We start from the raw sequence: 27850 nt of genomic DNA, 5'->3' as shown, positions 1-27850 counted from the left end.
CAATCAGGTTATTCTGAATCCTGTATCTCACTGTTCCTGTCAATGAGATACATGCCTTATATGCACAAGCAAAACAAGAAGAAAACACCTTGCTCGGTTGAGGGTGTAAGAGCTTTGCTCAGAAGAAATATTTTGGGAAAGTCAATTGATTATCTGGTGTAAAGACAGTCCAGTCCGCACTTGTGATAAATACTAGATGATGATGAATTTGTATATCCGCTACCTGACTGACTTGTGTTACCTTATCAATTCATCAACTCCAAAGAATATGAGATATTAAATCTATATTAGAAATATTATGTCATTCTGTTCCATTATCTGATTATGCAAATGATGACCCAACATACTGCAGAATTGGGACAGTGGAAAGTCTGCTAGAACTGTTCAAATGTTTTGCAGAAAAGTGAAAAAGAAGTGTGTGATAGTGTTTTTGATTGTTTTGATTTTTGGGGGGATGATTGGGTGTTTTTTGTTTGGAGAGTTGTTTTGTTTAAATGTGAGGGACTTGATTAAAAGTAGATTTCATCAAGAGATGCAGAAAAAGAGTGTTTGCTTAGAAGTTCCAGACAGTCTGTTCAGGAGTGCATGTACTTAATTTGGAATGGTCCGTGGTCTGACTACTGCAGCTTACTAGTCAGCTGTCAGATCAGACTTTCAGTTATGGTTGATTAGGCTGGTGCAGGTCATTACTTAGTAATTTTAAGGTACCAACACCACCAAAAAAAGTGAATTAATGTTTTTGTCATATGTAGTTGACTTGTCATTATTTGGGCAGTAACCTGTCTGGGAAGGACTTCTTATATGTTTTGCATAAAATGTTACAGCCTTAAACTTGGGAGTTTCAAAGTATTGAAGAAATAAATCTGACAACATTTGGGAAATATGTACTAAAGCTAAAAGTAAAGACTAAAAATGGTAACAAAGAGGTTCAAGAGCAGACCTGATAGAGGTATGAGCCCAGGGCTTCAAAAGAGGACAGTGAATTCTAATCATTTTACCTGTTTTAATTTTCTTATTGCTGCCAAGGTTTGATAGGTGGCTGAGGGAGCAGAGGGGCTTTTTCCCCTGTTTGGGCATTAAAAAGAAAACTTTTTTAAAATCTCTGGGTATACATTATTTACAGCATGCTTTATATTTCAACTTCAGTTTTCAGGAGTCCCTTAAACCATCTAAGAGATAATCTGTCCATATATTTGATGACACAAATTTTGATCATTTTTATTAATACTCTTTTGCTGAAGCAAGGTTATGTGCTGAAAAAAAAAAAAAATTATTCAGTGCTAGCACTGTTTTGCTGGAGATAACCTATTTAACAATGCTTTTTTCTTAAAGTGTTTATGCGTTGCCAATTAAGCCGATTACAGAAAGGACATGCAACAGATGAGTGGTTTCAACTCAGTTCCCATATACCACTGAAAGGTATTGAGCCAGGATCTTTGCGTGTTCGAGCACGATATTCTATGGAGAAGATCATGCCAGAAGAGGAGTACAGTGAGTTTAAAGAGGTATTAAGTTTTTTTTCCTCATTTTTTCTGTCAAAATCAGTTTCTCTGTTGTTTGAGAGAAATTTCAGTAACACTTACAGATGTTGCTAAGTTGTATTTGTGGCAACTGTTATTTTAGCACAAATTTCTCAACATTGTTTTGGTTTTCTTTCAGCTCATACTCCAGAAAGAGATGCATGTAGTCTATGCCTTATCACATGTTTGTGGCCAGGATAGAACACTGTTGGCTGGCATTTTATTGAAGATATTTCTTCATGAAAAGCTTGAGTCACTATTGTTACGAACACTAAATGACAGGGAAATAAGCATGGAAGGTACTGTACTAATTACACTAACATTAGCTGAAACTCTGGGGAGGGAATGACTCCCATGTCTTCATTTCTGTCTCCTCTATTGCATCACATATCAAACTGTGAACACAGCTTATTTTTCCCCTCTGCTTTTTGTTGCCTCATTTTCCCAACTTTACACTTTATTTTTTTCAGATGAAGCTACTACTTTGTTTCGTGCCACCACTTTAGCAAGTACACTTATGGAGCAATATATGAAAGCCACAGCAACACGTTTTGTTCATCATGCACTGAAAGACAGTATATTAAAGATAATGGAGAGCAAGCAGTCCTGTGAGGTGATAACTTGAACTATGTTTTTTAAATTTTGATTTGTTGAAATGATGATCTACTGGTTATTTGCTTCAGAAGCATTTATTAATTATTCAGAAATAATTTCAGTACTGGAACTGAATTGATTATGATTTTTTTTTTCTAAATGTGAGCTTGGACAATGTTCATAGCATCACTTTTAAATAAACTTTTAAACTCAAGTTTCTTTAAATTATGTATTTATTCTTTAGCATTTGTATGTTCTGTTGTAGCAGTTACTGAATGGCCTACCTTAAATAACTTGTTTTAAGCTCCAGATATGCTAGAAGTCAATGCCTGAACTAAGTTTAATTTTTAAACTCCCCTTACATTAACTGCTTGTGTTAGACCCTACCTTTATTTCTAAAACAACTCTCCTAACTTCTGTTTCACTTGAACTTTATTATGGAAAGGGGAGGGCTGTGTCCTCAGAATACTGGATTAAAAGATGAAAATATACATAGTTAGAAAAAGGTGGGTACTTGTGGATAGTGTTAAATGTGCTGTTTAAAGCATAGTGCACTTGAACTTAAAAACTTTGCTTTTTCACGTTAGTTTTCTAGCTAGCTCTTGAAACAGATTTGTAAGTTCTGTATAAGATTTGTACAGGAATAGAATATTTAATTTATTTTGAAATAGTATTCAGTGTGTAATATTATCAAATTATATATGTAGTTCTATTCAAGAGACAAAACTTATGCCTTTTTTCCCTTTTGGTTTTAGTTAAATCCTTCGAAGTTAGAAAAAAATGAAGATGTAAACACTAATTTGGCACATCTACTCAGTATACTTTCGGAATTGGTGGAGAAAATATTCATGGCTGCAGAGATACTGCCTCCGTAAGTTTGCACTCTTCTGTTCAAATTTGTACTTGCAAATTCCTGTCTGTTGTTTACATTGCACCATAAAAATGGTGGTTTATTGGTTTATCTTATACTAATTAGTACTAAGACTAAATTCTTTAGGGCTGTGTTGTGGGTTAGGTTTTTCAGGGAATTTCTTCCCATCTGTCATCTGAAAAAGACCCTGGGAGAAGAAGGGGGTGGCACCTAGACGATGAATAGAAGGTGATTGAGTTAACAAAAGAGTGGATGATGACCCTGGCTGAAGCTGATTCATCAATTGAAGAGCCAAGGAGTAAGCAGTAATACTCAATCACTCTTGAATAGTTCCATATGGCCTGCAAAGGTCTGGCGGAGAGTGGAGACTAACAGTGGACTATCATGGCCTGAATGAAATCATGCCATGGTTTAGTGCTGCCATACTGGACATGAAGGAACTCCAGTATGAGCTGGAGTTGAAGTGGCTGGTCTGTGAATAAGTGTATGCTAGAACAGGTATGCGTCCAAAGGGACTGCAGCCCATGGAGAATCCGTGCTGGAGCAGGGGCAAGGCATGGAGTTCATTGTGATGTAAAACTCTATAGCCTGGTCCAAAAGGACCAGGGGTGGAGATTGTAATGGATATGTGATTAAACTGTTGTAACTTGTGATATGATTTGCATGCTAGAAGTAGTACTATAAAAGGGACCACCTGAACTAGTGGTGGATGAGCTTTGCAAAAAGCAGTGCAAGTGCAGCAGTGACACAATCTGAGCTGCTTTTGGTGCCAAATGACTCCACACAATGCACTACTTCTCCTGTTCCAAGTGACCACCTTAACAGAGCCCAGGTTACAGACTAAGTGAACTGAATAGACATTTTATGGACACTTTGGGGGGAGGGGGGGGGGCTATAGACTAAGGGAATGATATCTGTATGCATACTAAAGGATGGGAAGGAGGGATGGTGGTTAATGAGGATGTACTGGATAGTGTACAACCCAAGCATATTGTGCAAATGGTATGGAAAAAGAGATTGTTATAAATGATCAACCAGAAAGCCAAATTAATAAATGTAAAAGATTTTATTCTCGTGACCAAAATATGGTCCTCAAAAACCACAGTCAAAGAGACAGCATCGAGCCTGGGATTGGCGCTGAGTGAACCTATATCCAACCTCTATCGCATCGGATCCCCCTCTGTTCACGAATGCCGTCTCCAGTGGGGCTGTTTTATACAGTTTTTTATGCCTGAGGCAGAGGTGCCCCGATTTCTTTTGTAACCCCGCATATGGATGAAGGTTTCTTTCACTGTGCAGGGCTGGACAATTGCTGTTTCCTGAGTAGTGGCAGGCTGATCAGGGGAAGTCCTGTATTCAGATGCATGTTTCTTGGCGACTTTGGTTATCTTGATTGATGATATCTATCAAGTGATGATCGTCCTTGGGTGTTTCCTGATGGTTCCAGAGGAAGCCCATCTCCACGCCGGCCACGTTCTTTTATTAGTAAACGAGGCATTGTTCTCCTGCTGCCACCAGGAGTTTCGTAATTCCAATGTAGTAATCTGTCTCCAGGTTGCTCATGGTCAGAGGCTCATTGGATGTTAAATTCTTTTTATCATTTTTATTTTATACATTTTCCCCTTAAGCATGAATTACTTTACATTATATATGATGGAGATTATTTTCTTCATAGCAGCCTGAATGGTGTTCTCTTTTTGATTTGTGACTAAAACAGTGTTGATAACAAACTCATGTTTTGGCTGAACAGTGCTCGCACAGTGTTGAGGGTTGTATTTTCTCTCCCCATTCTGCCCTATCCCCCAGTAAGTAGGCTGGACATGGGTAAGAAGTTGGGAGGGAAAACAGCTGGGATGGCTGACCCCAACTGACTAAATGGATATTCCATATGATATGACGTTCTGCTTTGCAATAAAACTGCATAGAAAGAAGGATGAAGGAGACACATTTTGGAATTACTGCATTTGTCTTCCCAAGTAACCATTATGTATGATGGAGCCCTGCTTTACTGCAGATGGCTGAACACCTGACTGCCAATGGGAAGTAGTGAATGAATTTATTTTGCTTTCCTTGCATGCACAGCTTTTACTTTACCTATTAAACTGTCTTTATGTCAGCTCATGAGTTTTTCTCGCTTTTGCCCTTCTGTACATTTGAAAATGGAACAGAGTTGGGTGGAACTGTTAATCTGCTTGAGGATAGGAAGGCTATGCAGAGGGATCTGGACAGGCTGGATAGATGGGCTGAGGCAAATTGTATGAAGTTCAATAAGGCAAAGTGCCAGGTCCTGCACTTGGGTCGCAACAACCCCAGGCAGTGCAACAGGCTTGGAGTAGCTGGAAAGCTGCCCAGTGGAAAAGGACTTGGGAGTGCTTGTTTACAGCCAGCTTAAAATGAGCCAGCGTGTGCCCAGGTGGCCAAGAATGCCAATGGCAGCCTGGCTTGTAGCAGAAATAGTGTGGCCAGCAGGACCAGGGAAGTGATTGTTCCTCTGTACTTGATACTGGTGAGGCCACACCTTGAATCCTGGGGTCAGTTTTTGGTCCCTCACTACAAAAAAGACCTTGAGGTGCAGGAGCATGTCCAGAGAAAGGTAACAGAGCTGAGGAAGATGCTGGAGAATAAGTCCTATGAGGAGTGGCTGAGGGAGCTCAGGTTGTTTAGCCTGGAGAAAAGGAGGCTCCGTAGACCTTATAATTCTCTGTAACTACCTGAAAGGAGGTTGTGGCAAGGTGGGCATTGGTCTCTTCTCAAAAAGCAAGTGATGAGAGGAAATGACCTCAAGTTGTGGTAGTGGAGGTTTAGATTGGATATTAGGAAAAATTTCTTCCCCAAATGGGTCGTAAAGCATTGGAACAGGCTGCCCAGGGAAGTGGTGGAGTCACCATCACTAGAGGTATTTAAAGGCATATAGATGTGTCACTTAAGGATGTGGTTTAATGGTGGACTTGATCTTAGAGCTCTTTTCAAACCTAAATGATTCTGTGTGAGAGAAACAACTGCTCACTTTTTAAAATTTTAAAAGGTTTGCTAAACCTTAACAAAAATTACAACAAAAGGACTAAACAAGGAAAAATTTCAGTGCTGGGAGCATCCCCTATTGAATATTTACCAATATAGCCGGACGGGACGTGCCTAAGCTTGTCTGGCCCTTGCTGTGAAACCAAATAGTGGCAGCTGTGGTGTTTCACCCCAGAGACACTTTTGGCTAGCTGGATGTTGCAGCTGGGCGCTTGGAGACAAGTCCAGGCATGCAGGAGCTCTGGTGATGGTGGGATGGAGCCTCCTTGAGAGAGAGGGCCCGCTCCTCAGGTTTACCTCTGGCAGAGAAGCTTTAAGGTGATGGTGAAGGAAAGGAGTCGGTTCTGATGGAGGGTTTCAATCCAGAGCTTTATTCTGGCCCACAGGCCTCTGAATCCAGCAACAGCTCCAACAGAACTCCCCGAACCACGTAGTTGCTGTTCCTTTTAACCCCGGGGAGAGGGGCAGGGAAGGGGTAGGAAGCCCACTAACCAGGTACATAGGAGGAGGTCTTAAGGGACAAAGGACACCTGCATGGCCCAATGCCCCCCCAGGGGTAGAGGGCATCCTTTGAATCTGCCAATCACTTGATGCCCTCCTGGAATTCCAGGATTGACAGACAGTGCTCGGCAGGGGTCAGGGAGGGGAAAGGAGAGGTGATTGACACACCTGGGGGGGAATTTTCCCGGGAGGGACCCGGGTTTCTGAGGTAAACCCTGAAATCACAATGCAACAATCCCCCCCCATATGGTTGGTAACCACGTGGCTGATTCATCCACAAAATGGTTGCTCCACCTTTTATACCCTTGGTGTTGCAACAGGTAACCCTAGCCCCTCCCAAAGTCTGTCTGTTAACTCTTCGTCACTGTCCATTGGTGTAGACTGCTTTCTTGTAACTTGATTGGAGGTCAAGTGTTGCCATGCCATGCCTTTTAGTAACCAGCCTGCCCCTTCCCCCAAATGCCCTGACTACCAAGACCATCCCGGGATAACAATGCTGGGGGGGAACACTTTGCAGTAACGTAACTATACATCTATAAAATTTCTCTTGACATATATATAATGTTCACCCCTTAATTGTGAGAGCCAATCATCTCATTACTCATCTATAACATGTGATTTTGTTTTTTTCTCCCCTATCCTGCTGTTATAGATGGATAATGAGATGATTTGATCTCGCAATTAAGGGATAACTATTGTGTGAATATTAAGAAAAGCTTTAGTGATGTATAGTTGTTATTGGAGTTTAAATGTCCTCTGTTCTCCCCACAGTTCCCTTTTCCCCCCCACTGTATTGTTGCCATCAGACAGCCAGGGTTGTCTAGAACGGGTAAAAAGAAGGCGTGGACATGTCCCTTACCTGGGGCAGTTGGGAATGGAAAAGCTTGTTGCTAAGGAGGTACAGCATGGCAACACCTGACCTCCAATCAAGTTACAAGAAAGCAGTGTCCACCAATAAATGGCAAAGAAGAGCTGACTGACAGACTTTGGGAGGGGCCAGGGCTGGCTGATGCAACCCCCGGGGGTATAAAAGACTGAGCATCCATCTTGAAGACAAATCAGCCACGTGGTATCCACAAGGGCAGTTCCCAGCGCTGCGAATTTTTGCTTATATAGTCCTTTTTTTGTGTTTTCGTCAAGGTTTAATAAACCTTCTTAAATTTTCAAAGTGAGCAGTTGTTTCTCACACTGCTGATGGGAAGTGAGCATGTGACTGGGTGGGGGCTTAGCTGCTGGTCATGGTCAACCCATCACAGAACAGCACAGAAAGTTTTGTGTCAGTGATAGCAAGGTTAGTGTTATGGGTTGATGCTGGCCAAATGTCAGCGCACCCATGAAAATCATTCACTAATTTTCCTCTGCTGTAGTTAAGCAGAGGAGGGGGAAAGAAAACTCATGGTGTGAGATAAGGATTTAGGAGAAAACACTTTAAGGGCAAAACAGGCTCAACATTTTAAAACATATAAAGAAAAAATTATTAACAGAATTAGAAGAGGGTAATGAGAACCAAAAATAAACCTTTAGAATACCTTACCCCCCACCCACCCCAGCCCTTCTTTCTTTCCCACCGACAGCACAGGGAGACAAAATATGGGAATTTAAGTTAGTTTGCAACTTCTGAAGATCTTTTTTCACTTTGCTAAGGAGAGGAGTCTCTTTTGCTATGCCATGGGGTCTTTCCTATGGGAAACAGTTTTCTGTGAACTTTTTAGAGGTGGTTTTAATTTTCACAGCTAACAGTCCGCCTGGAACCTGCTTGCAACATGAAGTCTCTCCCATGGCTTGCAGTCTTCCCACAACTGATTTTCATAGGCCATTTAGCTATGGGGTGCAGTTTTTAAGGCCAAGCTGTTCTAGACCATAAAAACAAGGGTCCTCTTTCTTAATCTCTGAAAGCAAGGGTTCTCTTTCTCTCTGTTTAAGCCTCTCACCAGATCACAGCTTTTCAGCATCCACACACTCCAGCACGAGTGCTTTTTACTCATGGGCCGCAGGTGAATGCTGCATCCCCCCCCATGCACTTAATGAATTACAAGGAAACAGTTTGTTCTATTATAGTCCTCATCATGGCTTGCAGAAGAATCTCAGCTCCGATGCTCAGAGCACGTCCTCCTCCCCCTCCTTCTTTTGCACCGATCTTAGTGTCCCCATATTTTTCTCCTCACATGTCCTCACTTTTTCCTTTTCTCTGACTCGGGAGAGAATTGGTATCTGTAGGTTCGTTTGTTCTCAAGTTCTATCAATTGAAACAGTTTTTATAGAGCTCTGCAGCGCTGAAAAGTTGATCTTGTCTAAGCTCCACAATCGGGGAATTGCTCGCCGTGCTTCTCTCTCTATTGGTCACATGGTCTCCGCCGGCACTGGGCAAGCCTCGCTGGCTGCCAGCTCCACTCCACGCCTTTTCTTCATGCGGGACACCGAAAAAAGAAAAGCTGCTGCCGCCGCTTTTGTCTTTCTGTCTGCAGCATGGCTGGTTAAAAGCGGCTAAGTAAATAAAGTCCATTGTGAGCCATTCCGAGAAAGCCGCAGCCGCACGGCGCTGCCCCGGCCCCATGGTTGCTCGCGGCGCTGGGATGGCCCCTAGCAGCATGGCCCGGTGGCCCCCGCTGGAAAGGGAACCCTAGCTGGCCCCACCAGGAAGGGGGCCCGGCCTACCCCCCCCACCTCTCTGCAGAGAGCTAGAGCACTTCCGCGTTTTTTTTTCGTTCTTAAATATGTCATCAGAGAGGCGTTTCCAGCTTTTCTAATTGGCTTAGTAGTGTGCCAATTCTCAGAGCTAGCCAGCAATTGGTTTTGCCAGGCACGGAGGAAGCTGCTAGCAGCTCCTCACAGAGAATCACTTCCGTGGCTGACTTTTTCCCTCTTCATCAAAAATCAATTAATATAAAACCAGCACACTTAGTATTAAAAGCTTCATTCTGTTAAGTATATGGTGCATCTCAACATTTTCTGAAATACAACAGAGGGCTCCTATTTTTTTAATAGGAGAAGACTATTACATAACTATTTTTAAACACCTGACCTCTAGTTATGGATGCACAAATTATTATTCATTCAGTTTAAAAGTGGAAAAAAATCAAGGAAAAAAGCCAGCAAACCAAACTTAAAAAAAAAAAAATTGAAATGCTACCTAGGTGTGAAAAACGCCAATCACTTGTTTTTAAAATTTTAAAAGTTTAATAGTAATAAAATGGTTATAAAAATAGTAATACAATTGGAGCAATAATAATTTGGACAATTTGAATTAGGACAATATGAGACAACAAATACAGAGTTACAGATGTCCCGGGTACCTTTTTCAGGGCAGCACGAGCCCGAAAAAGGACCCCTGTTAACAAAGGATTAACCCTTAAAAGCAATAGCCTGTTGCATATTCATACACTTCATACATGATGCATAAATTCCATTCAAATACAGGATTCTGTCTGGTCATCATCAACTTCTTCCTTCTAATCCTAACAGTGCCTTTGAGGCGGGAAGAAGTTCGTTTCTTCTGATAAGAGGGCAATAAATTATTTTTCTCTGAAAGATTTAGGTGTCCTGTGGCTGCTATCTCGCTGTGAGTCCTTTCTTTTAAAAAAAGTATCTTACATAGCATCGTTTCTATTTTAACAATTTTTGTAACCTAAAACTATATTTAACACAGTACTTAAGAGAATTAATACAGCATTACTTTCTAACACAACACATATAATATTCATTTTAATATTTGTGAAAAGCCAATCACAAAATACATGCATTTTTCACACTAGGGAAATAGGAAAAAAGTATTATAAAACATATAATGCATACATGATTTATCAGAATTTTACCTTCACAAATAGAGTAGTGCATTAGTCAAGGACTTTCTTTGCCATTTGTAAATGGACTATTATAGCAGATTTTTAATTAATTTACAGCTTATGTCTGAATTGGAGGAGATTGGACTAGATGCTTTCTGACCAGCTATTTTTACTCATTAAAATTTTTAAATTAAATTATTCATCAGTTATTATTTTTACAGGACATTGAGATATATTTATGGATGCTTGCAGAAGTCTGTTCAAAACAAGTGGCCAGCTAATACGACAATGAGAACAAGAGTTGTTAGGTAAGTTACTTGTCATTTTATGCTGAAAATAATATTTTTTTGTCTTATTACTGTCATGCTTCAGTGTGCTTATCAATTTTTTCTTTTAGCGATAAAAGTTTTTAGTATTTATATAGATTACAAGAATATTTAAAATTATTGTGGTACTGGGGTATAATAAAGCCTCTATTCTGGCCTTATTATCAAGAAGTGCAAGATAGCCCGGGAGCCCAGTCCTCAGGGAGACAGGGTGCCTGAAAGCTAGGCTAGCTCCGGGCCGATGCCGTGGGCTAACCCCCTTAGCAAGCTTGGTGATTATCAGCTCTCAGTGTTTGCAAGCTCTCTTAAGATATCAGCTCTTAGCTTGCTAGGTAGGTTGCCCTTGGCTGAGGCTGCAGCAGACAGCAAGAGAGGAGAAGGAGGTCCTGGCGGTTCCACAGCGATGTTTATTGGGGGAGTCTGTGAAGGGTCCCAGCAACAGCTCTTCTTCTGTCGAATGGGCTAAAGTATGCCCCTTTTATAGGGTTAAGGGGAATCCAAACTTGACCAATAGTAAGGTTTAGGTATAGTGGCCTATAGGGTTACAGAGATAAGCTTTGGGGAGGGGGTCAGAGAGACAGGAACTTGTGTTGCTGTCTCAGCAGTTCCTACTATTCAATTCTCCGTGGGGCCTTACCTAGGTCCATGGGGTTTACTACACTGGGGCATGATATCTCAAGGATCTGCTAGATTCTTAGTCATGTTGTTGGAGAATTTCTAACAGTCTAGTATAGAGGTCAGTGTAGCTATACTTAATAGCTTTGACTTTTAATTTACTTGTATTTTGTTAATTTATTTAATCTAAGATCTTGGGAAAGAGAAGTTGTCTCAAAGTGATAGTTAACCTTTTATATCCTCTAATGATTATGTTCCTGTCATGCTATCTGGGAAGACTGTACCTTATCCAGGGACTCTTATGTAGTGTGTGTTAATTACTGGAAAAATCTTACACATGCTAAATGTCCTTTAAAGTGCAGACATAACATGTTAAGGAAACTAATACCTTCTCAGTAAGGTGATTGGACTGTCATTAGATTTCACTGAGGTACTTTCTGCACTGGAATATATAGTTTTCTGCATCAATGAAGGCTTCCTGTGCTGATCACTTGGAATCAGCATTCATTTTGGAAAATACATACTTTTATGCTGTCCCAGTTTTATTTCACTGCTCCAGCCCAATCATGTTAAAACATTCCAGAGTCTCTTTAAAAATGTTGCAAGCTACTGAACCTGACTCCTTTGAACTGGTACCGAGTACAAAAACTCCAGTCTGCATTCATAAATCAATTGAATAAATTGTTCTTTCTTTCACACTACCAGTTGCTAGTGCAGGTAAAAAAAAAAAACCTTTTGACAAAAATGAGGTCTTGACACTTGTTCTAAACCTTACTGGAGATTTAAAGATTTCAAAGCCACATCTTTTCATCTTTTCTACATTTGCATTACCTTTTTTTTTTTTTTTTTTGCAAGCCTAGCTTTCTAATAGACCCAATATCTGGCACTGATCTGGTTTACTGAGGTAAATCTCCCATTGAACAGTGTCTTCCAGATGATTTGTCATTGGCTCTTGTTTATCACTGTGGCTGGAGACAGAAATGAAGATATGGGAACCCTTCCTTCCCCAGAGTTTCAGTTAATGTTAGTGTACTTAGTACAGTACCTTCCATGCTTGTTTTCCTGTCATTTAGTGTTCATAACAATAGTGACTCAAGATTTTAATGAAGAAAAATCTTCAGTAAAATGCCTGCCAACAGTGTTCTGCAGGAGTTTTGCCTTCAAATTGAGGCTGCTCTCATCAAAAGTGTTTGGGCTAGTCTATTGCAAGCGTATAGAACTTAGAAGCAAATACCATGTCTCTTCCTGTTTCTTCCCATCTCCAGAGAGCACCATGTGGCTTTCCTTAAGTGATACAGCTTACACTGAGAATTTTTCTGGGATCTCTGCTGGATACTATAAATATTGGGTCCCTTTCTCTCTTCATAAATGGATACTTGTGACTTGTCTCTAGAGTAGATTTTTGTGGGGGTTTTTGCAGCCTCCAGTGAAGAATATTATCTTTTACTGCACTGGTTTTGGTCCAGGAATAATTACATATTCAAAGACAGGTGGATAGTTTTTAAGTGCTTGAGTAGCTTGTCTTCTGTAAAACTCAGAAAGTGCTGCCATTTCTGTTTTTTTGTAAAAGACCATACATAGGTATTGACTTATTCCTAATTTAGTCAGCTTGACTAGTGTACGAAGCAGCAAATTTTCTGTCTGCAAGGTCCATCTTGGGTTCATACCCCAATTGTCCTCAGGCCATCTGTCATTGTTTGAAGCTGGCCCAATGCCAGGTACCCACAAGAGTCACTCGTTCACCCTCCCCTTCCACAGCTGGGCAGAGGAGAGAAAAAAAAATGAAAAAGGGTTCATGAGTGAGATAAGGACTGGGAGAAAACATTGCAAGGGCAGAACAGGCTCAACTTAAGGTTGCAAAGTGAATTTATTACTAACAGAATCAGAGGAGGATAATGAGAAGTAAAATAAGCCCTTAAAACACGTTTTCCCCCAGACCCTCCCTCCTTCCCACCAACAGCACAGGGAGACAGGGCATGCGGGTTTTGGTCAGTTCACCACCGAGATTTTCTTCCGCTGCTCTGGGAGAGGAGTCCTTCCCCTGTGAGGCCATGGGGTCCCTCCCATGGGAGACAGTTCTCTGTGAACTTCTCTGGCATGGGTCCACTCTCACAACCAGCAGTCCTACTGCACCTGCTGCAATATGAATTCCCCCCACGGGCAAACAGTCCTCCCAAAACTGCTGCAACATGGGTCTCTCTTTGCACGGGGTGCAGTCCTCCAAGGACAGGCTGCTCCAGCCTGGAAGCAAGGGTCCCCCTCTCTCCACTGGGTCTTCCACTGGAGCACAGCCTCCTCCAGGCATTCACCTGCTCTGGCATGGGCACCTCCCCCACAGGCTGCGGGTAGATCTCTGCATCCCCCGTGGATCCCCATGGGCTGCAGGGGGACAACCTGCTTCACCATAGTCTTCACCACGGCCTGCAGAGGAATCTCAGCTCTAGCACCTGGAGCACCTCCTACCCCTCCTTCGTCACTGACCTTGGTGTCGCCATGTTGTTTTCCTTCACCTGTTCTTACCTCCTCCTCCTCTTCTCTGACTTGAAGAAAAACTGTGTGTACTCTGTTTTGATTTTCTTCTTAAATATGTCATCACAGAGGCATTACCAACCTATCTAATTGTCCCAGTTTTGTCCAGCAGCATGTCCATCTTTAGAGCCATCAGGGACTGGCTCTGCTGGACATGGTGGAAGCTTCCAGCAGCTTCTCACAGGACCCATCTCTCTGTGGCCCCCCCACTATCAAAAACCAGGCTGTGCAAAACCAATACACCATCTATAGGAGAAATTGATGTTCATGCCATGACTTCAAAATTATTTACTTCCTCATAGCTTTAAATTCATCTCATAGAAAATATTTTTGTTTCACACTGGGCCAGGAGTGTTTTGTCAACCCATAATACATGGTTCTTGGACAAACAGGAGACTTCTATAACAGTATATATTGGAATTCAAGTGTGTTGGACACGTGAAAGGTGTGTTAACCTCACTGCTACGTGTCACTTTCAATTAATAATGAACAATGCCATCACTGTATACTTATAAGCAAGGTAATGCAAGGTCGACTTCCACTCTTTTGTAAGAGGTCAAATTTTGGTATTGCTGTAGTGAAAAGCAGGCGGCTGGTAGTGTCCATGCACTCTGAACAAAATGAGAGGTGAGTTAGATTGCTTTAGTTGGTCCATATGTTGCTTCATTTTATAGCACTCTTCCAGAATTATGGTTAACCTGAAATGGATATTTTATTTTATTTTATTTTATTTTATTTTATTTTATTTTATTTTATTTTAATTTTGCTTAAACTGTCAACAGAAAGTTAGATTTTTCTCATGCTAAACTGAAGGACAATTGTTGTGGTTTGGCACTGGCCAGACACCAGGCACCCATGAAAGCTGCTCACTCACCCTCCCCTGCAACTGGACAGAGGAGGGAAAATATTGTGAGGGGTTCATGAGTTGAGATAAGGACCATGAGAAAACACTCATCAATTACCATCAAGGGCAAAACAGGCTCAACTTAGAAATATAAAGTGAATTTATTACTAACAAAATCAGAGCAGGATAATGAGAAGTAAAATAAGCCCTTCAAAACATCTTTCCTTCCCCTCCAATCCCTCCCTCCTTCCCACTGACTGCACAGGGAGGCAGGGAGTGGGGTTTTGGACAGTTTATCACCTGTGCTTTCTCTCACTGCTCAGGGAGAGGAGTCATTCCCCTGCTGCGCCGTGGGGTCCCTTCCACAGTAGACAGTTCTCCACAAACTTCTCCAACGTGGCTCCATCTCAATAGTAACAGTCCTCCCAAAACTACTGCAACATGAGTACATCCCACGGACAGCAGTATGCCTCAAACTGCTGCAGTGTGAGTCACTCTTTGACAGGGTGCAGTCCTTCAACGACAGGCTGCTCCAGCCTGGGAGTAGGGCCCCTCTCTCCACAGATCTCCCACTGGATCACAGCCTCCTCGAGGCATCCACCCGCTCCGGTGTGGGCTCCTCCCCCATGGGCTACAGGTGGATCTCTGCATCCCCCATGGATCCCCATGGGCTGCAGGGGGACAGCCTGCTTCACTGTGGTCCTCACCACAGCCTGCAGAGGAATTTTGGCTCCAGTGCCTGGAGCACCTCCTCCCCCTCCTTCTTCAATGACCTTGGTGTCTGCAGAGTTGTTCTTCTCACATGTTTTCACCTCCTCCTCTTCTCAGCTAGAATTAAAACTGCACCACAAAGTTTGTTTAGATTTCTTCTTAAATATGTCATCACAGTGGCATTACCACCACCTCTGATTGGCCCAGCCTTGGCCAGCAGCATGTCTGTCTTTGGAGCTATCAGGGACTGGCTCTGCCCGACATGGTAGAAGCTTCAAGCAGCTTCTCACAGAAGCCACCTCTGTGGTGCCCCTGCTACCAAGAACCAGACTGTGCAAAACCAACACAACAATTTAGGTTTCTGTTTAATAAGTTCCTAGTTCTGTGGTCAAACTGAGTATTTTTCCCTAGCTTTCTAGATTGTCTGAGTGGCAGCAGTTACTTCTGTGAAGAAAGTAGCTGATCCAGTATTATTCTTCTAGGATACTGTCATACTATTATTAGGAGATGGATTGGTTCAAGCTGAACTAAGGCCACGTTGCTGCCAAAAGAGAGGTTCCATTGTTACTGTGCACTCTTGCTCTCCTTATGTTGGCTTGGGGAAATGAGTGGCTGTAGGATGAATTACTTGTGGTAGTAGACAGTGTAACACTTGTAGGAGGCAGGAGATGAAGTGCTCCTCCTTTTTAAAGGCAATGTGGTCTTAGACTGCAGATTTCAGTATGGCTTTACAGTTAAGCTTTTCCCAGGTAGTTTCGGAAGTTCACCTTTATTGAGAAATCAATATGTCTGGTTTTATTTTGTTTTTTGTCATAGTTGAAATCATAACAAGACATTTTTAATTAATAAACTTGGAGCACAGGCTGGTTGTCATCTCACAAAGATTTCCACACTGACTTAAATGCCTAAAGACTACATAATTTTACATTAATTTTTTAATAGATTTAATATTGAACAAAATAAAAATTCTCTTTTTTTCCCATTTCAGTGGCTTTGTTTTTCTTCGACTGATTTGTCCTGCTATCCTGAACCCAAGGATGTTTAATATCATCTCAGGTGACTATGCTTCAGACTGAATTCATACTTTATGTAATAATAGGCATAAACTTGCTTTAGTGCTTAATTTAGCAAAATATTAAGTAATTTGAACACTGCGAAATCATATTAATCATATCAATGAATTTACTTACTCCCTAAGGCAACCAGCATAGAGTTCTCACGCTTAAAGATTAGACGTTTATTCCCAATGTCTTGTTTTAAAGTAAAAAAAAAAAAAAACAAAAACAAAAACAATAAAAACAAAGAGAAAGTGAATGTTAAAGTGTTTCATAAAGAAAACTGTTTTGGGTTAACCCTATTTGGCAGATAAAGCATCACAGTCACTTGCTCACTTTCCTCTTCACCCTCAGTAGGATGGGAGAAGAGGAAAGAAAGAATAAAAAAAAGAAAATTTGGGGGTCAAGCTAAAACAAACAAAAATATAAAAATGTTTAATAAGTAAAGGATAAATTTAATAGAACTAAACAAGTGATGCAAAGGCAATCATACTACCTCCCATGTGTAGACTGATGCCCAGCCAATTCCTGAATAAAAGATGGCTGACACACATAAAACCTCCCTCTTTTCCCTTGTATTGCTGAGCATGGCTTTAAATGTTATGGAATATCTCTCTGGTTAGTTTGGGTCATCTGCCCTGTTCTGTCTAATCCCAGCCTATTGTTCACCCTCAGTCTATTCATTGCGGGGGGGCAGAGTGAAAAACAGAGGCAGCCTTGATGCTGTATGAACATCATTTGGCAAAAGCTATAATATTAATCTGCTATCAGTACTATTTTGGTCAAAAATCTAAAACTGCTCCATATGAGCTGCCCTTGAAGAAAATCAACTCTGTCTTAGCCAGGCCCATTACAAAAGCATTATCCTGGGTTTTGATGCTCCTTTTGTAGAGTGCATCTCTATCAGTAGATAAAGCAGTGACTGGGACTATTCCCGTTTGCTAGAACAGGATTGCAAAATTGCAGTACTGATCTGCAGTACAGTTCTGGCTGATAACAGATAGCATTCTCCTAAACGGTTCTTAGATGTGCTTTGGATGTTGACATGCATCAGGGATTGTATCTAAAAGTTGGCATGGGGCTTTGTTGTGAATGGTGTGGGCATAGATTATTCCACTGCAGTTGGCTTAAGTACCTAGAATTGTTTCTGAGCATTTTAACTTATGGATGTAGTTGAGGTCTTAGAGATGCAACAGCTAGTATGTGTGTTACTGTTGTACCAGACATAAGGCTGTGTTGATGGAATTCCATGTTTTAAGTTTTGCTGTATTCCTTTGTGGTGGGTAGACCTTGGCTGGATGCCAGGCACCCACCAAAGCCTCTCTATCACTCCCCCTTATAAGCTGGACAGGGGAGAGAAAATATAACTAAAGGCTGATGAGTTGAGACAAGGATAGGGAGATCATTCAGCAATTACTGTCATGGGCAAAACAGACTCAGCTTAGGGAAATTGAATTAATATATTACAAATCAAATCAGAGTAGGGTAATGAGAAATAAAAGCAAATCTTAAAACACCTTCCCTCTACCCCTTCCTTCTTCCCAGGCTCAACTTCACTCCTGTGCTGGTTTTGGCTGGGGTAGAGTTTGTTTTCTTCCCAGTGGCTGATATGGGGCTGTGTTTTGGATTTGTATTGAACACAGTGTTGATAATACAGATATTTTTGCTGTTGCTGAGCAGTGCTTACACACAGCCAAGGCCTTTTCTGCTTTTCATACTGCTACACTGGTGAGGAAGTTGGGGGTGCATGGGAGGTTGGGAGGAGACACAGTTGGGACAGGTGACCTAAACTGACCAAAGGGATATTTTAGACCATATGACATCATGCTCAGTATATAAAGCTGAGGGAAGAAGGAAGAAGGGAGGGGATGTTTGGAGTGATGGCATTTGTGTTTCCAAGTAACCGTTGCACATGATGGAGCCCTGCTCTCTGGAGATGGCTGAGCACCTGCCTGCCCATGGGAAGGGATGAATGAATTCTTTGTTTTGCTTTGCTTGTATGCATGGCTTTGGCTTTCCCTATTAAACTGTCTTTATTTCAACTCACAAGTTTTCAAACTTTTTAACCTTCTGATTCTCTCCACAATCCCACTGGTGGGGCCAGTGAGCGAGGATGTGTGGGGCTTGGCTGCTGGCTGGGGTGAAACCACAACAACTCCCTATTTTCTCTTCCCCCTGCCTCCCAGTGGCACAGGGGGATGGAGGTTGTGGTCAGTCCATCACATTTTCTCTGCCATTCCTCAGGAGGACTCCTCACACTCTTCCCCTGTTCCAGCATGGAGACCCTCCCATGGGAGGTTATTATCTCCTATTAACTGTATCCAGGTACCCCTCAATAGCTCGTTTTGCTAAAACCAAAAGACCCAAAGCAGTACACCTTGAGGAAGGTCTCTGCCAATCCTCGAGAGCCCCAATGACTCCCCCCATGGAGTTGTTTTAATATGTGAAGGGTCAAAGCTCCTGGCATCCTCTGTTTACTGTCCATTGTAATGCTCCCCTTTTTCTTTTGCTCCACCACTTTTAATTATCTCCAACTCCTCGGATGGAAAAGACACCACCACCAACTCCCCCCTCCCCCCAGCAACAGCTGAGCCACCGGGAGCAAAGGGAGGATCCCAGAGACCTCTGGCAGAAGTGCTGCTTTCTGAACCTCTCCATTGGCCAGTTGATTACCTATTGCCTCTTCTGAGTACCCTGCCTAATATCCCCTAACATGTATTATTTCTACCTCTTGGTAAAATCACCACCTCCAACAGGCAAGTAATTGAGCTCTCATGAGCGAATGTTTTTCCCCTGCAAGTTAACAGACCTCTTTCCTCACAGTTTTCCAAACGCGTGTACCACCCCATATGCATATTTTGAATCTGTAAATATATTCACCACCTTTCCTTGATACAATTTTTAGGCTTTTATTAAGGCATACAATTGTGTGGTCTGTGCTGACCATGTGCATGGTAGCTTCCCTTCTTATTCCCCTCCTTTTACTATAGCATATCCAGTAATTTATTTTCCTCCTATTACTCTTGAAGATCCATCAATAAACTCCTTTCTCTCATTTGGCCAAGAGATATCCTGTAAATCTTCCCTAGCTTGGGTCTGGAGATCTGTTACCTGGATACAGTCACGAGTTTCCTTTAGGTCTCCTTCTGTACCAGTTAAACAGGAGACTGGGTTAAACCCTTCCCTGCTTCTAAATTCTAAATACTCCTGTTCCATTAAACAGGTTTCATACTGTAACAGACTAGTGCTGGTCATCCATTTAGAATTTGATGCCAGACTTTAACAATCTTGCCATCAGTTACCATCAAAGCCGTGGCTGCACAATTCTGCAGACAACAGAGCCACAGTTACCCTTAGAGCAAACAATGGGGCCATCCCCTCGCCGATGGGCCAAACATTTTAGCACTAGAATTCCTTTGGCACGGCCTTGTTTAACATCCACACACAGTTCCAATTCCTTTTATGAGTCTGGCTAAAGTTTTGCTGTCTTTCTGGCATCCATACCACAACACTGGGGCTATCTGGGTTTAAAAAGTCACAAAATAAAAAGTCCTTAATCCAGGTCCTGCAATACCCTATTAATCCTAAAAATTGTCACAGCTCCCCTTCAGTCCTGGGCAATAGCACCTCCAAGATTCCCTGAACCCTTTCTGGGCCAACACACCACAAGCCTTCAGTCAAAAGAGGCCTCAAACATTCAACCTTTCATTCCATCACCTATGCCCTCCCTTCAGACACTCCAAGATCCCATCCTCCAGCCACAAAATTAAGTAATTTCAGCGTGGCTTCCCCTACCACCTCCTCCCATTCTCCTCATAGGAGCAAGTCCTTCACATACCACAATAACCTAATTCCCAAGGATGGAGTAAATTCTTTTAATATCTTGCCCAAATAAGACCAGTGCTTCCATGTATCCCTGTGGAAGGATCATCCATGTCTTTATTATTTTCCCTTCTCCCTTTTGTTCCCACTCAAAGGCAAAATACTGTTTACTATGCTTTGTAAGTGGGCATCCCCAGAAAGTATCTTTTCAATCAAGTACTGAATAGTAGCAGTGTGAGGAGGAAACCTGGTTCAGGATGGTATAAGGATCTGGGACCATGGAGTGCCTGAGTTTAGTAGTCTCATTATTTTAGTAGTCTCATTATTCTCACGTCCTGCACCATTCTATAAGTTCCATCTGATTTCATAACTGACAGGATAGAAATGTTATCAGGAAACATAACATACATGGCTCCAAAAGACCCACCTTTAACAGGAACTCAATAACAGGCTGTAACCCCTTCCTTCCCCTGAAATAGGGTATTTCCTTTTAGACACCACTTGTCCTGGTTGCCTCAGAGTAATTTGGAGAGGCTCCATATCCAGTTTTCCATATTTCCCTGGGACTGACAACACTTCTGGGTTCATTTTAGCATAAGCTTTATCAGATAATTTACACAGTGTCACAACAGCCCTAGCCTCCCCATCAACCTTCACAACACTAACCCACATTCCCAACTGTTATAAATGACTCAAACCCCAAGTGGGAATGAGTTATAAAACTTTTATTGAGAACTAATAAAAATAATTCACAAAGCGAAAGGGACAGCACTGGGAGTGTGGCCAGCCAGCAGAGGCTCATCCACAAAATGGCGGCTCCACCTTTTATACCCCTGGTGTTGCATCAGCCAAATACATATTCATAAGCAGTCATACATATTCAAACATCTTCCTTCTATATCCCTGGTCCGTCCCAAAGTCTGCCAGTTGACTCTTCTTTGCCATCCATTGGTGGAGACCTTCTTGCAACTTGATTGGAGGTGAGGTGGTGTCATGCCAAGTCCCCCCAGCGACAAGCTTCCCCCATTCCCAGATGCCTCATGCAAGGGGCATGTGCACACACCCTCCCTCCACATGTCTCTGACAACCCTGATGACTAGGGTTGTCTGGTGGCAACAATACAGAGGGGGGAAGAGAGGATTAAAGGGAGGACAAAAAGGGGTCCAAAAACAACCTACAACAACAGTCACACATCAAAAGAACTTTAAACCTTAACAAAGCTTCTTTTAACACACATAATATCCATTCCTCATATGTGAGAGCCAATTACCACACCACCCATCTATAACACAACTCAGTCATCAAATACCCTCCTAGCAAACCACAACCACAACTATGAACAAACAGAAACTCATGCTTTTCAAACCCATCTCACACATTGACCAATAGTGGTTGAATAAAAAGCACTGGCTCATCTTTCCCACTTACTCCCTGAATTATCAAAAAACCCTCTTTGGCATAAAATTCAAAGTAGACAGAGAGGCTCCTGTGTCTACTAGGAAACACATTTCTCGGTTCAGACCCACCCTGCATGTTAGCAAGGGCTCCAGTGTGGTGAGCCCCCAGTACAATAGGAGATCCTGGCACGCTTAACAATCCATTTCTAATGTTCTCTTTTTTTTTTTTTTTTACAAATGGCACATTGATTAAAAACTGTGCCATTATCCTTGCCTGTACCTTTACCTTTTCCTCATCCCTTCTTACATATACCTGATGTGCCTTTCCAACCAACTCCTGCAAGGGCCCACTCTGCCACCTCTGCAACCCATGCTCCCATTCCCTGTGGGCTCTCACCCTCCCACAACTGCCAAACTCTGCAAAATCACTCACCTCCCTGGGGATCCAAACAAAATCTGTTCTTATATCAGGCCAGGCTTTGGTGATGGATTGTATCTCATGGTGTACACCAAAGACAGTCACTCTACCTTACACCGTACACCAAAGACAGTCCCTGTCCTGCTGCAGTGTCCAGATGCATCCCCTCAGCACACTCGTCCAGGTTCCTGGTCCACTCTCCCAGCACCAGAAGCTCTGTAAAGCACCAGGTCCTGGCGGGTGGGCAGTGCCGCAGGGACAGGCAGGCAGACAAGATGTCCTGCAACCTCATAGGGGCCAGAGGGCCACTACAACCCCTGCCTGCAGGGTTGGTGGCATCAGGTGTCACCTGGTGCTGAGCCCCGGCTTCCCCACAGCTTCGGCCCGGCCCCACACCTCCCCACAGGCCCCCAGCCCATGCTCCTGATCCCACACTTCTGTGCCTGGCCTCGGCATTCTTCACCATAGAGAAACCCCCCTAAGTCCTAAGTAGTAAGCGGACAAACGCAAATCCTACACCCTGGCTCCATAATGACCAGGGGAGAGGTGGGGGGGGTGTAGGAACAATACCTCCCTGCCTTCCCTATCTTGGAAGCCAAGACTACAAAAGACCTGCAGCCGGCCCTGTATTAGATTGCAAATTTTGAAGATAAGGCAGAGAACATCCCAATCCTCACTGCTTCTCAATTCTTTTTTTTATCATGTAGTGTCCCACTGCCATTTGCCTTAACCATATTCCTCCATACTCCCCTTCAACCAATCCTTTCCCAAACCAACACCAACCCTGTTGCTGAGACCTCTTCTCAACTCCCCTTACTGCCCCCTCTGGGCATCCATCCCCTGTTTCTGAGACCCCTTCTTGACTCCCCTTATTGCCCCCTCTGGGCATCCATGTCCTTAACTACCTCTGGGAGAATGTGCAAACCATCTCAACATTCTCCCAAATGGCCCTTTGGAGGTATTTTGGGATCGTCATCCCTATAGTCAAGACCCTTTCTCAACTTTCCTTTACAGCCCCTTCTAGGCATCCTGCCATGTTTTACTCCTCAAAGTTTCCATTGTACTCACCCATGAGATTTCCAGCAGTCCTTTCCTGTGGGCTCTTCATGGACCCCCCTGGTCAGCCTCTCATCTGTCTCCTGGACAGCCTCAGGAATCCAGTCAATTGCCCAGTGCTGGCCAGCATCAAAGGGAACTGGTCACCTAAAAAGTGGGTGAGGTGCGCCTCCAGCTCTTCTTGCCGTGTGCCGGCCCCAGATGTTGGAAGGATCCCGGACAAGAGCTCCCATCTTGTACGGAAAATCACACTATGAAAAAGCAGTGTCCATAAAGGAGACAGAGGAGTCCTGCAACTTTATTCGAATAAATGGAGAGAGTCCACTGGTGCTCATGCCCGTGGGGTTTTCTCTCTTGATGTTTTAGAGGACTCAGCCTCCTTTTATCCCAAACTCCCAGCCACATGTTGCCCTCTTCCTTTCCCCATTGGCTGAGGTACTAGGAAAGTACAGCCTTCATGAACTGCCTATTACATATTTCCTCTTGAACCTGTCATTTTCGTCACAAGTTCAGAAACTCAGGCTTGTGCAGACCCACTTCTCTGTTTCAGGAGTCAAACTCTCTGGGTTCTGTAAAAAACCTGTGGCTTGAAGTTGGTAGAGACATTAAGACCCATTTCAAAGACATTAACACCCATGCCTTCACCTATGGAATTGTTTGTAAAGACATTAGCACACATCTTTGCTATAATTTCTTTATTATTTTTATAATCTTCAGATTATATTATTTTCTAATTTGGGGACTGCATTGAGACCACTGTTTCTTTAGCCATAAATTAAGTTGTTATCCATAAATTTGTGTAATCCCTTTTAAGCTTGTCTGTAAGTGTTAGTCCTGTTTAGAAGTCCAGATAATATTCTTGACTTTCACTAAGGTAAGTTTATGGGCTTTATATAGGGTTGTTAGAACTTTTCATTTAAAAAACCCAAAAAAAACCAAACCAAAACAAACAAAGGGGTCTCTTTTTCTTTTGGAGCAAATTTTTTAACATACTTCCTTGCTGTAATGGGGCAACCTGAGAAGCTGCATTTCACAATCTGAAGCTGTTTCGGAGCAAATTTTGCAACACCTTTGCTGCTTGATGGGTTGTTAGTCTGCCGCTTGTCAATTCGAAGGAGCTCATGCTCATCCTGGGCTTTGGAGAATTTCACAGTACCTTCACTGCTACTGCCTGCCCTGTGCCAAGGAGTGGTTGGACCTGCTCTCCTGTTTTGGGGGGAGGGAGTGTTCTGGAACCGCAGAGGCTTGGTTGCTGTGTTGTTTTACTTTGTTCTCTCTCAACTATGTGATCCATAGTAGGTGGCTTCTCTGCCATCTCTTTGTCCTTTGGGCCATGTGGACTGCTACAGTGGCCACCATCTTGGGAGAAGGGGAGTTTCTCTGCCATCTTGGTTTGGTCCCCTGGGCCAATGGGCTGCCACGGTGGCCTCCATCTTAGGAGGAGGAGGCTTCTCTGCTACCTTGTTTTCTCTGTTTCCAGGGGGAGCATGTGACTCAGCACCTTTGTATCTAGTGGTTATTGCTGTTATCTTTGTTGTTGCTGTTTTATCTTTAGTAAACTGTTATTTTTTTACCTATATCTTCTCCCATTTGTCTCTCCTTATTGATGAAAACGGAGTGGTTAAAACTAAGGGGAGATAATTCACTTTGGAGTCTTCACCCTATAAATTGTCTTAAATTAACTGTCAGATATGCATATTGATGTTTATTGTGGACATAATTACTAAAACACCAAAAGTTTACTTGATCATGAGAATTTTTTCACATGCAGTTCTCTTACAGCATTTAAAGTATTGAATTCCATGATAACAAATTGTGGAAGAGAATTTTCTTGTGACTACTGGAGGTTTTAAATTAAATGGTCAGTAACATCCTACTTTCTATTCCTATCAGATTCTCCTTCCCCTACTGCTGCAAGAACACTGACGCTGGTTGCCAAGTCTGTGCAGAATTTAGCAAATCTGGTTGAATTTGGAGCTAAGGTGAATATAATTTTACAGAGAACAGTCTAGAAGATTGCCATGTTCATGTTAACAGAAACAGATTTTGTCTGTATTATTCTTATGCAAATCTTGATGTGTGACCTGGGTGTCTTATCAGCAAGGAGGCTTTATTCCTGCATTTTTTTTTCTATCCTCTTTAATTGGAGCTCAACAGGGTATTGATTTAACCTAGTATGGCTAGTATGGCTGATTTAGAAAGAGGAGTCAATAATTTCAGAATGAGTCATCTAGAAACTTATGTGAATGATTTGGTACTTACCATAAAGATTTTCAGTCTGGAAGTATGAACAACAGCAGTGACATGCTAAAATAACTGATAAATTTATGGCCATGCTAGTAAGCATTATAGAGTGATGTAGCCATATTTTTATGCTATGAGATCAGATAAACTCAGACATTAATTTCAAATACAACAGTGGAAGTATGTGAACTCTTTTTTTCTGTCTGTCAATGTCAAAAAGGGTAGTAGTCATACTCTAGAATTCATAGAATCATAGAATATCTCAAGTTGGAAGGGATCCATAATGATCGTTAAGTCCAACTCCATGCTCCCTGCAGGACTACCTAAAAGTAAATCATATGACTAAGGGTATCACCCATATTGTCCTTGAAGTGATAGGCTTGGTGCCATGACTGCTTTCTTGGGGAGGCTGTACCAGTGACTGACCGCCCTCTCAGTTAAGAATCTTTTCCTAAAGTTCAATCTGAACTACCTGTGACGAAGCATCATTCCATTTTTTTATGTCCTATTGGTAGTCACCAGAGAGAAGAGATCAGCATCTAACTGCTCCCCTTGAGGAAGTTGTAGACTATGATGAGCTCACCCCTCAGCCTTTTCTAAGCTGAACAAACCAAGTGACCTCAGCCGCTCTTGCCCTCAAGGTCTTTCAATGTCTTGGTTACCCTCCTCTGGACATCCTCTAATAGTTTGATGTCCTTTTTATATTGAGGCACCCAAAACTGCACACAGTACTTGAGGTGGGACCATACCAGTTCAGAGCAGAGCAGGACAATCACCTCCCTTGACCAACTGGTGATGCTCTGCCTGATGCACCCCAGGACACAGTTGGCCCTCCTGACTGCCAGGGCACTGCAGATTCATATTCAACTTGGCATCAACCAGGACCCCAGGTCCCTTTCTGTGGGACTCCTCTCCAACCTTTTGTCTCCCAATTTGTATGTATAGCAAAGATTACCCCATCCCAGGTGCAGAATCCAGCACCTGCCCTTTTAAATTTCATATGCTTGGTGATTGCCCAGCTCTCTAGTCTATCCAGATCAGTCTGTAAGGCCTCTCTACCCTTGATGGAGTCCACAGCTCCTCCTATTTTATCATCAGCAAACTTAATGTATGTTTGATTCCTATGTCCAGATCATTTATAAAAACATTAAAGACCACTGTTCCTAAAATTGAGCCCTGGGGAACCTCACTGATGACTGACTGCCAGCCTGATTTCACTATAACCCCATTTACTATGATCCTTTGAGCCTGGCCCATTAGGCAATTGCCCATCTAATGTATTATGGACTTTTCTAGCTGTGTGCTGGACATTTTATCCAGAAAGATACTGTGAGAGACAGTATCAAAAGCTTTGCTAAAATCCAAAACCACCATGTCTACTGTCTTCCCCTAGTCAAAAAGATGAGTGTTGGAGTTGGAAAAGTGGGAGAAGAGAGGCAGGCAGCCATCCCTCCACAAAGAAAACATTGATGTGATGCTAAAATGAGTAAATTTTCTTTAGGAATCTCCATATCAAAAAGACAACTGAGAAATGCTAGAGTAGAAAGCTGTGATTAGAAAAAATCTATTCAAGAAGTATGAATCATTTGCCTGAAATAGATGATGGGAGCCTTTTTGCATTTCCATTGATTATTTCATGTCAAAATGGGGAAACATCTTTCAGTAATATTTGTATGTCTCTGTATAGAACCTTGAAATACATTCCACATCCATGTTCTTTTATATACTTGTCCTGGTTTAGGGAAAATTTGGTAGAGAATTTCCAAAGGAGGGCCCCTCCAGAAAGCAAACCCACACGGCCCCTCCCCCCAACCAGTTTGGGAAGAATTCCTCAGAGAGAAGTGGAAAGAACCTGTTTATTTAACAGGCACAGCACCCCCCAGCACACAAAATGAACAATACCAGATGGCACCACTCTGAAAAAGATGACAAATTCAGAAAGTCTCTCTTGGGGGTGGTCGCTCTGTTCTAAGTCCTTCCAGAGCTGGGGCAGCTGCTGCAGGCCACAAGGTGCAAACTCTCGGTGTTCCCAGGTCCCAGTCCGGAGCAGGTTCGAAATGATCAGAAAAAGGAAAGGAGAAACAGTCCAGGAAGAAATTTGGACAGTTTAGCTAAACTAGCTAATGAGCAAAAGCAAAAGCAAGCAGAAGCAAAGCAAGCAAGAGCGAGAGAGAGCAAAGCGAAAAGCAAAAGCAGAAAAAGCAAAAGCTGCAGTCTCTGTGTCCCGCCAGGCTGATAAGAAAACCAAAACAAAACTTTCCCTCTTCAGAGCCAGTCTTAAAGGTACAGAACATAATAGCCAACATTAACAGAACACATGAATGGGGATACAAGCATCATAACGTCACCCTAGGACAATACTATATGGCCAGGCCCAGAGGGTGGTGGTGAACAGAGCTGCATCCAGCTGGCGGCCAGTCACCAGTGGTACCCCTCAGGGGTCTGTACTGGGACCAGTTCTGTTTTATATCTTTATTGATGACATGGATGAGGGGATTGAGTCTTTCATGAGTAGGTTTGCAGATGACACTAAGCTAGGATCGT

The 27850-nt window shown here is 42.6% G+C and overlaps 1 protein-coding gene across 1 annotated transcript in view; it reads left to right on the top strand.

Annotated features, from left to right (window-relative positions):
- LOC139599006 (ras GTPase-activating protein 1-like) overlaps nucleotides 1–27850 on the top strand; it is a 128256-nt gene that overhangs the window by 87892 nt on the left and 12514 nt on the right. The window contains exons 16-22 of the mRNA XM_071445935.1: nucleotides 1333–1505; nucleotides 1660–1819; nucleotides 1991–2133; nucleotides 2870–2985; nucleotides 10511–10597; nucleotides 16303–16370; nucleotides 24956–25044. Coding sequence (XP_071302036.1) covers nucleotides 1333–1505; nucleotides 1660–1819; nucleotides 1991–2133; nucleotides 2870–2985; nucleotides 10511–10597; nucleotides 16303–16370; nucleotides 24956–25044 — 836 coding nt within the window. The remainder of the gene's footprint in view (nucleotides 1–1332; nucleotides 1506–1659; nucleotides 1820–1990; nucleotides 2134–2869; nucleotides 2986–10510; nucleotides 10598–16302; nucleotides 16371–24955; nucleotides 25045–27850) is intronic.

The sequence above is a fragment of the Agelaius tricolor genome, unplaced genomic scaffold, assembly GCF_023055355.1.
Source record: "Agelaius tricolor isolate 1412-34295 unplaced genomic scaffold, bAgeTri1.0.p SCAF_21, whole genome shotgun sequence".
NCBI lineage: Eukaryota > Metazoa > Chordata > Aves > Passeriformes > Icteridae > Agelaius > Agelaius tricolor.
The sequence above is the reverse complement of the archived record's forward strand: the minus strand, read 5'-3'. Positions and strand labels throughout refer to the sequence as shown.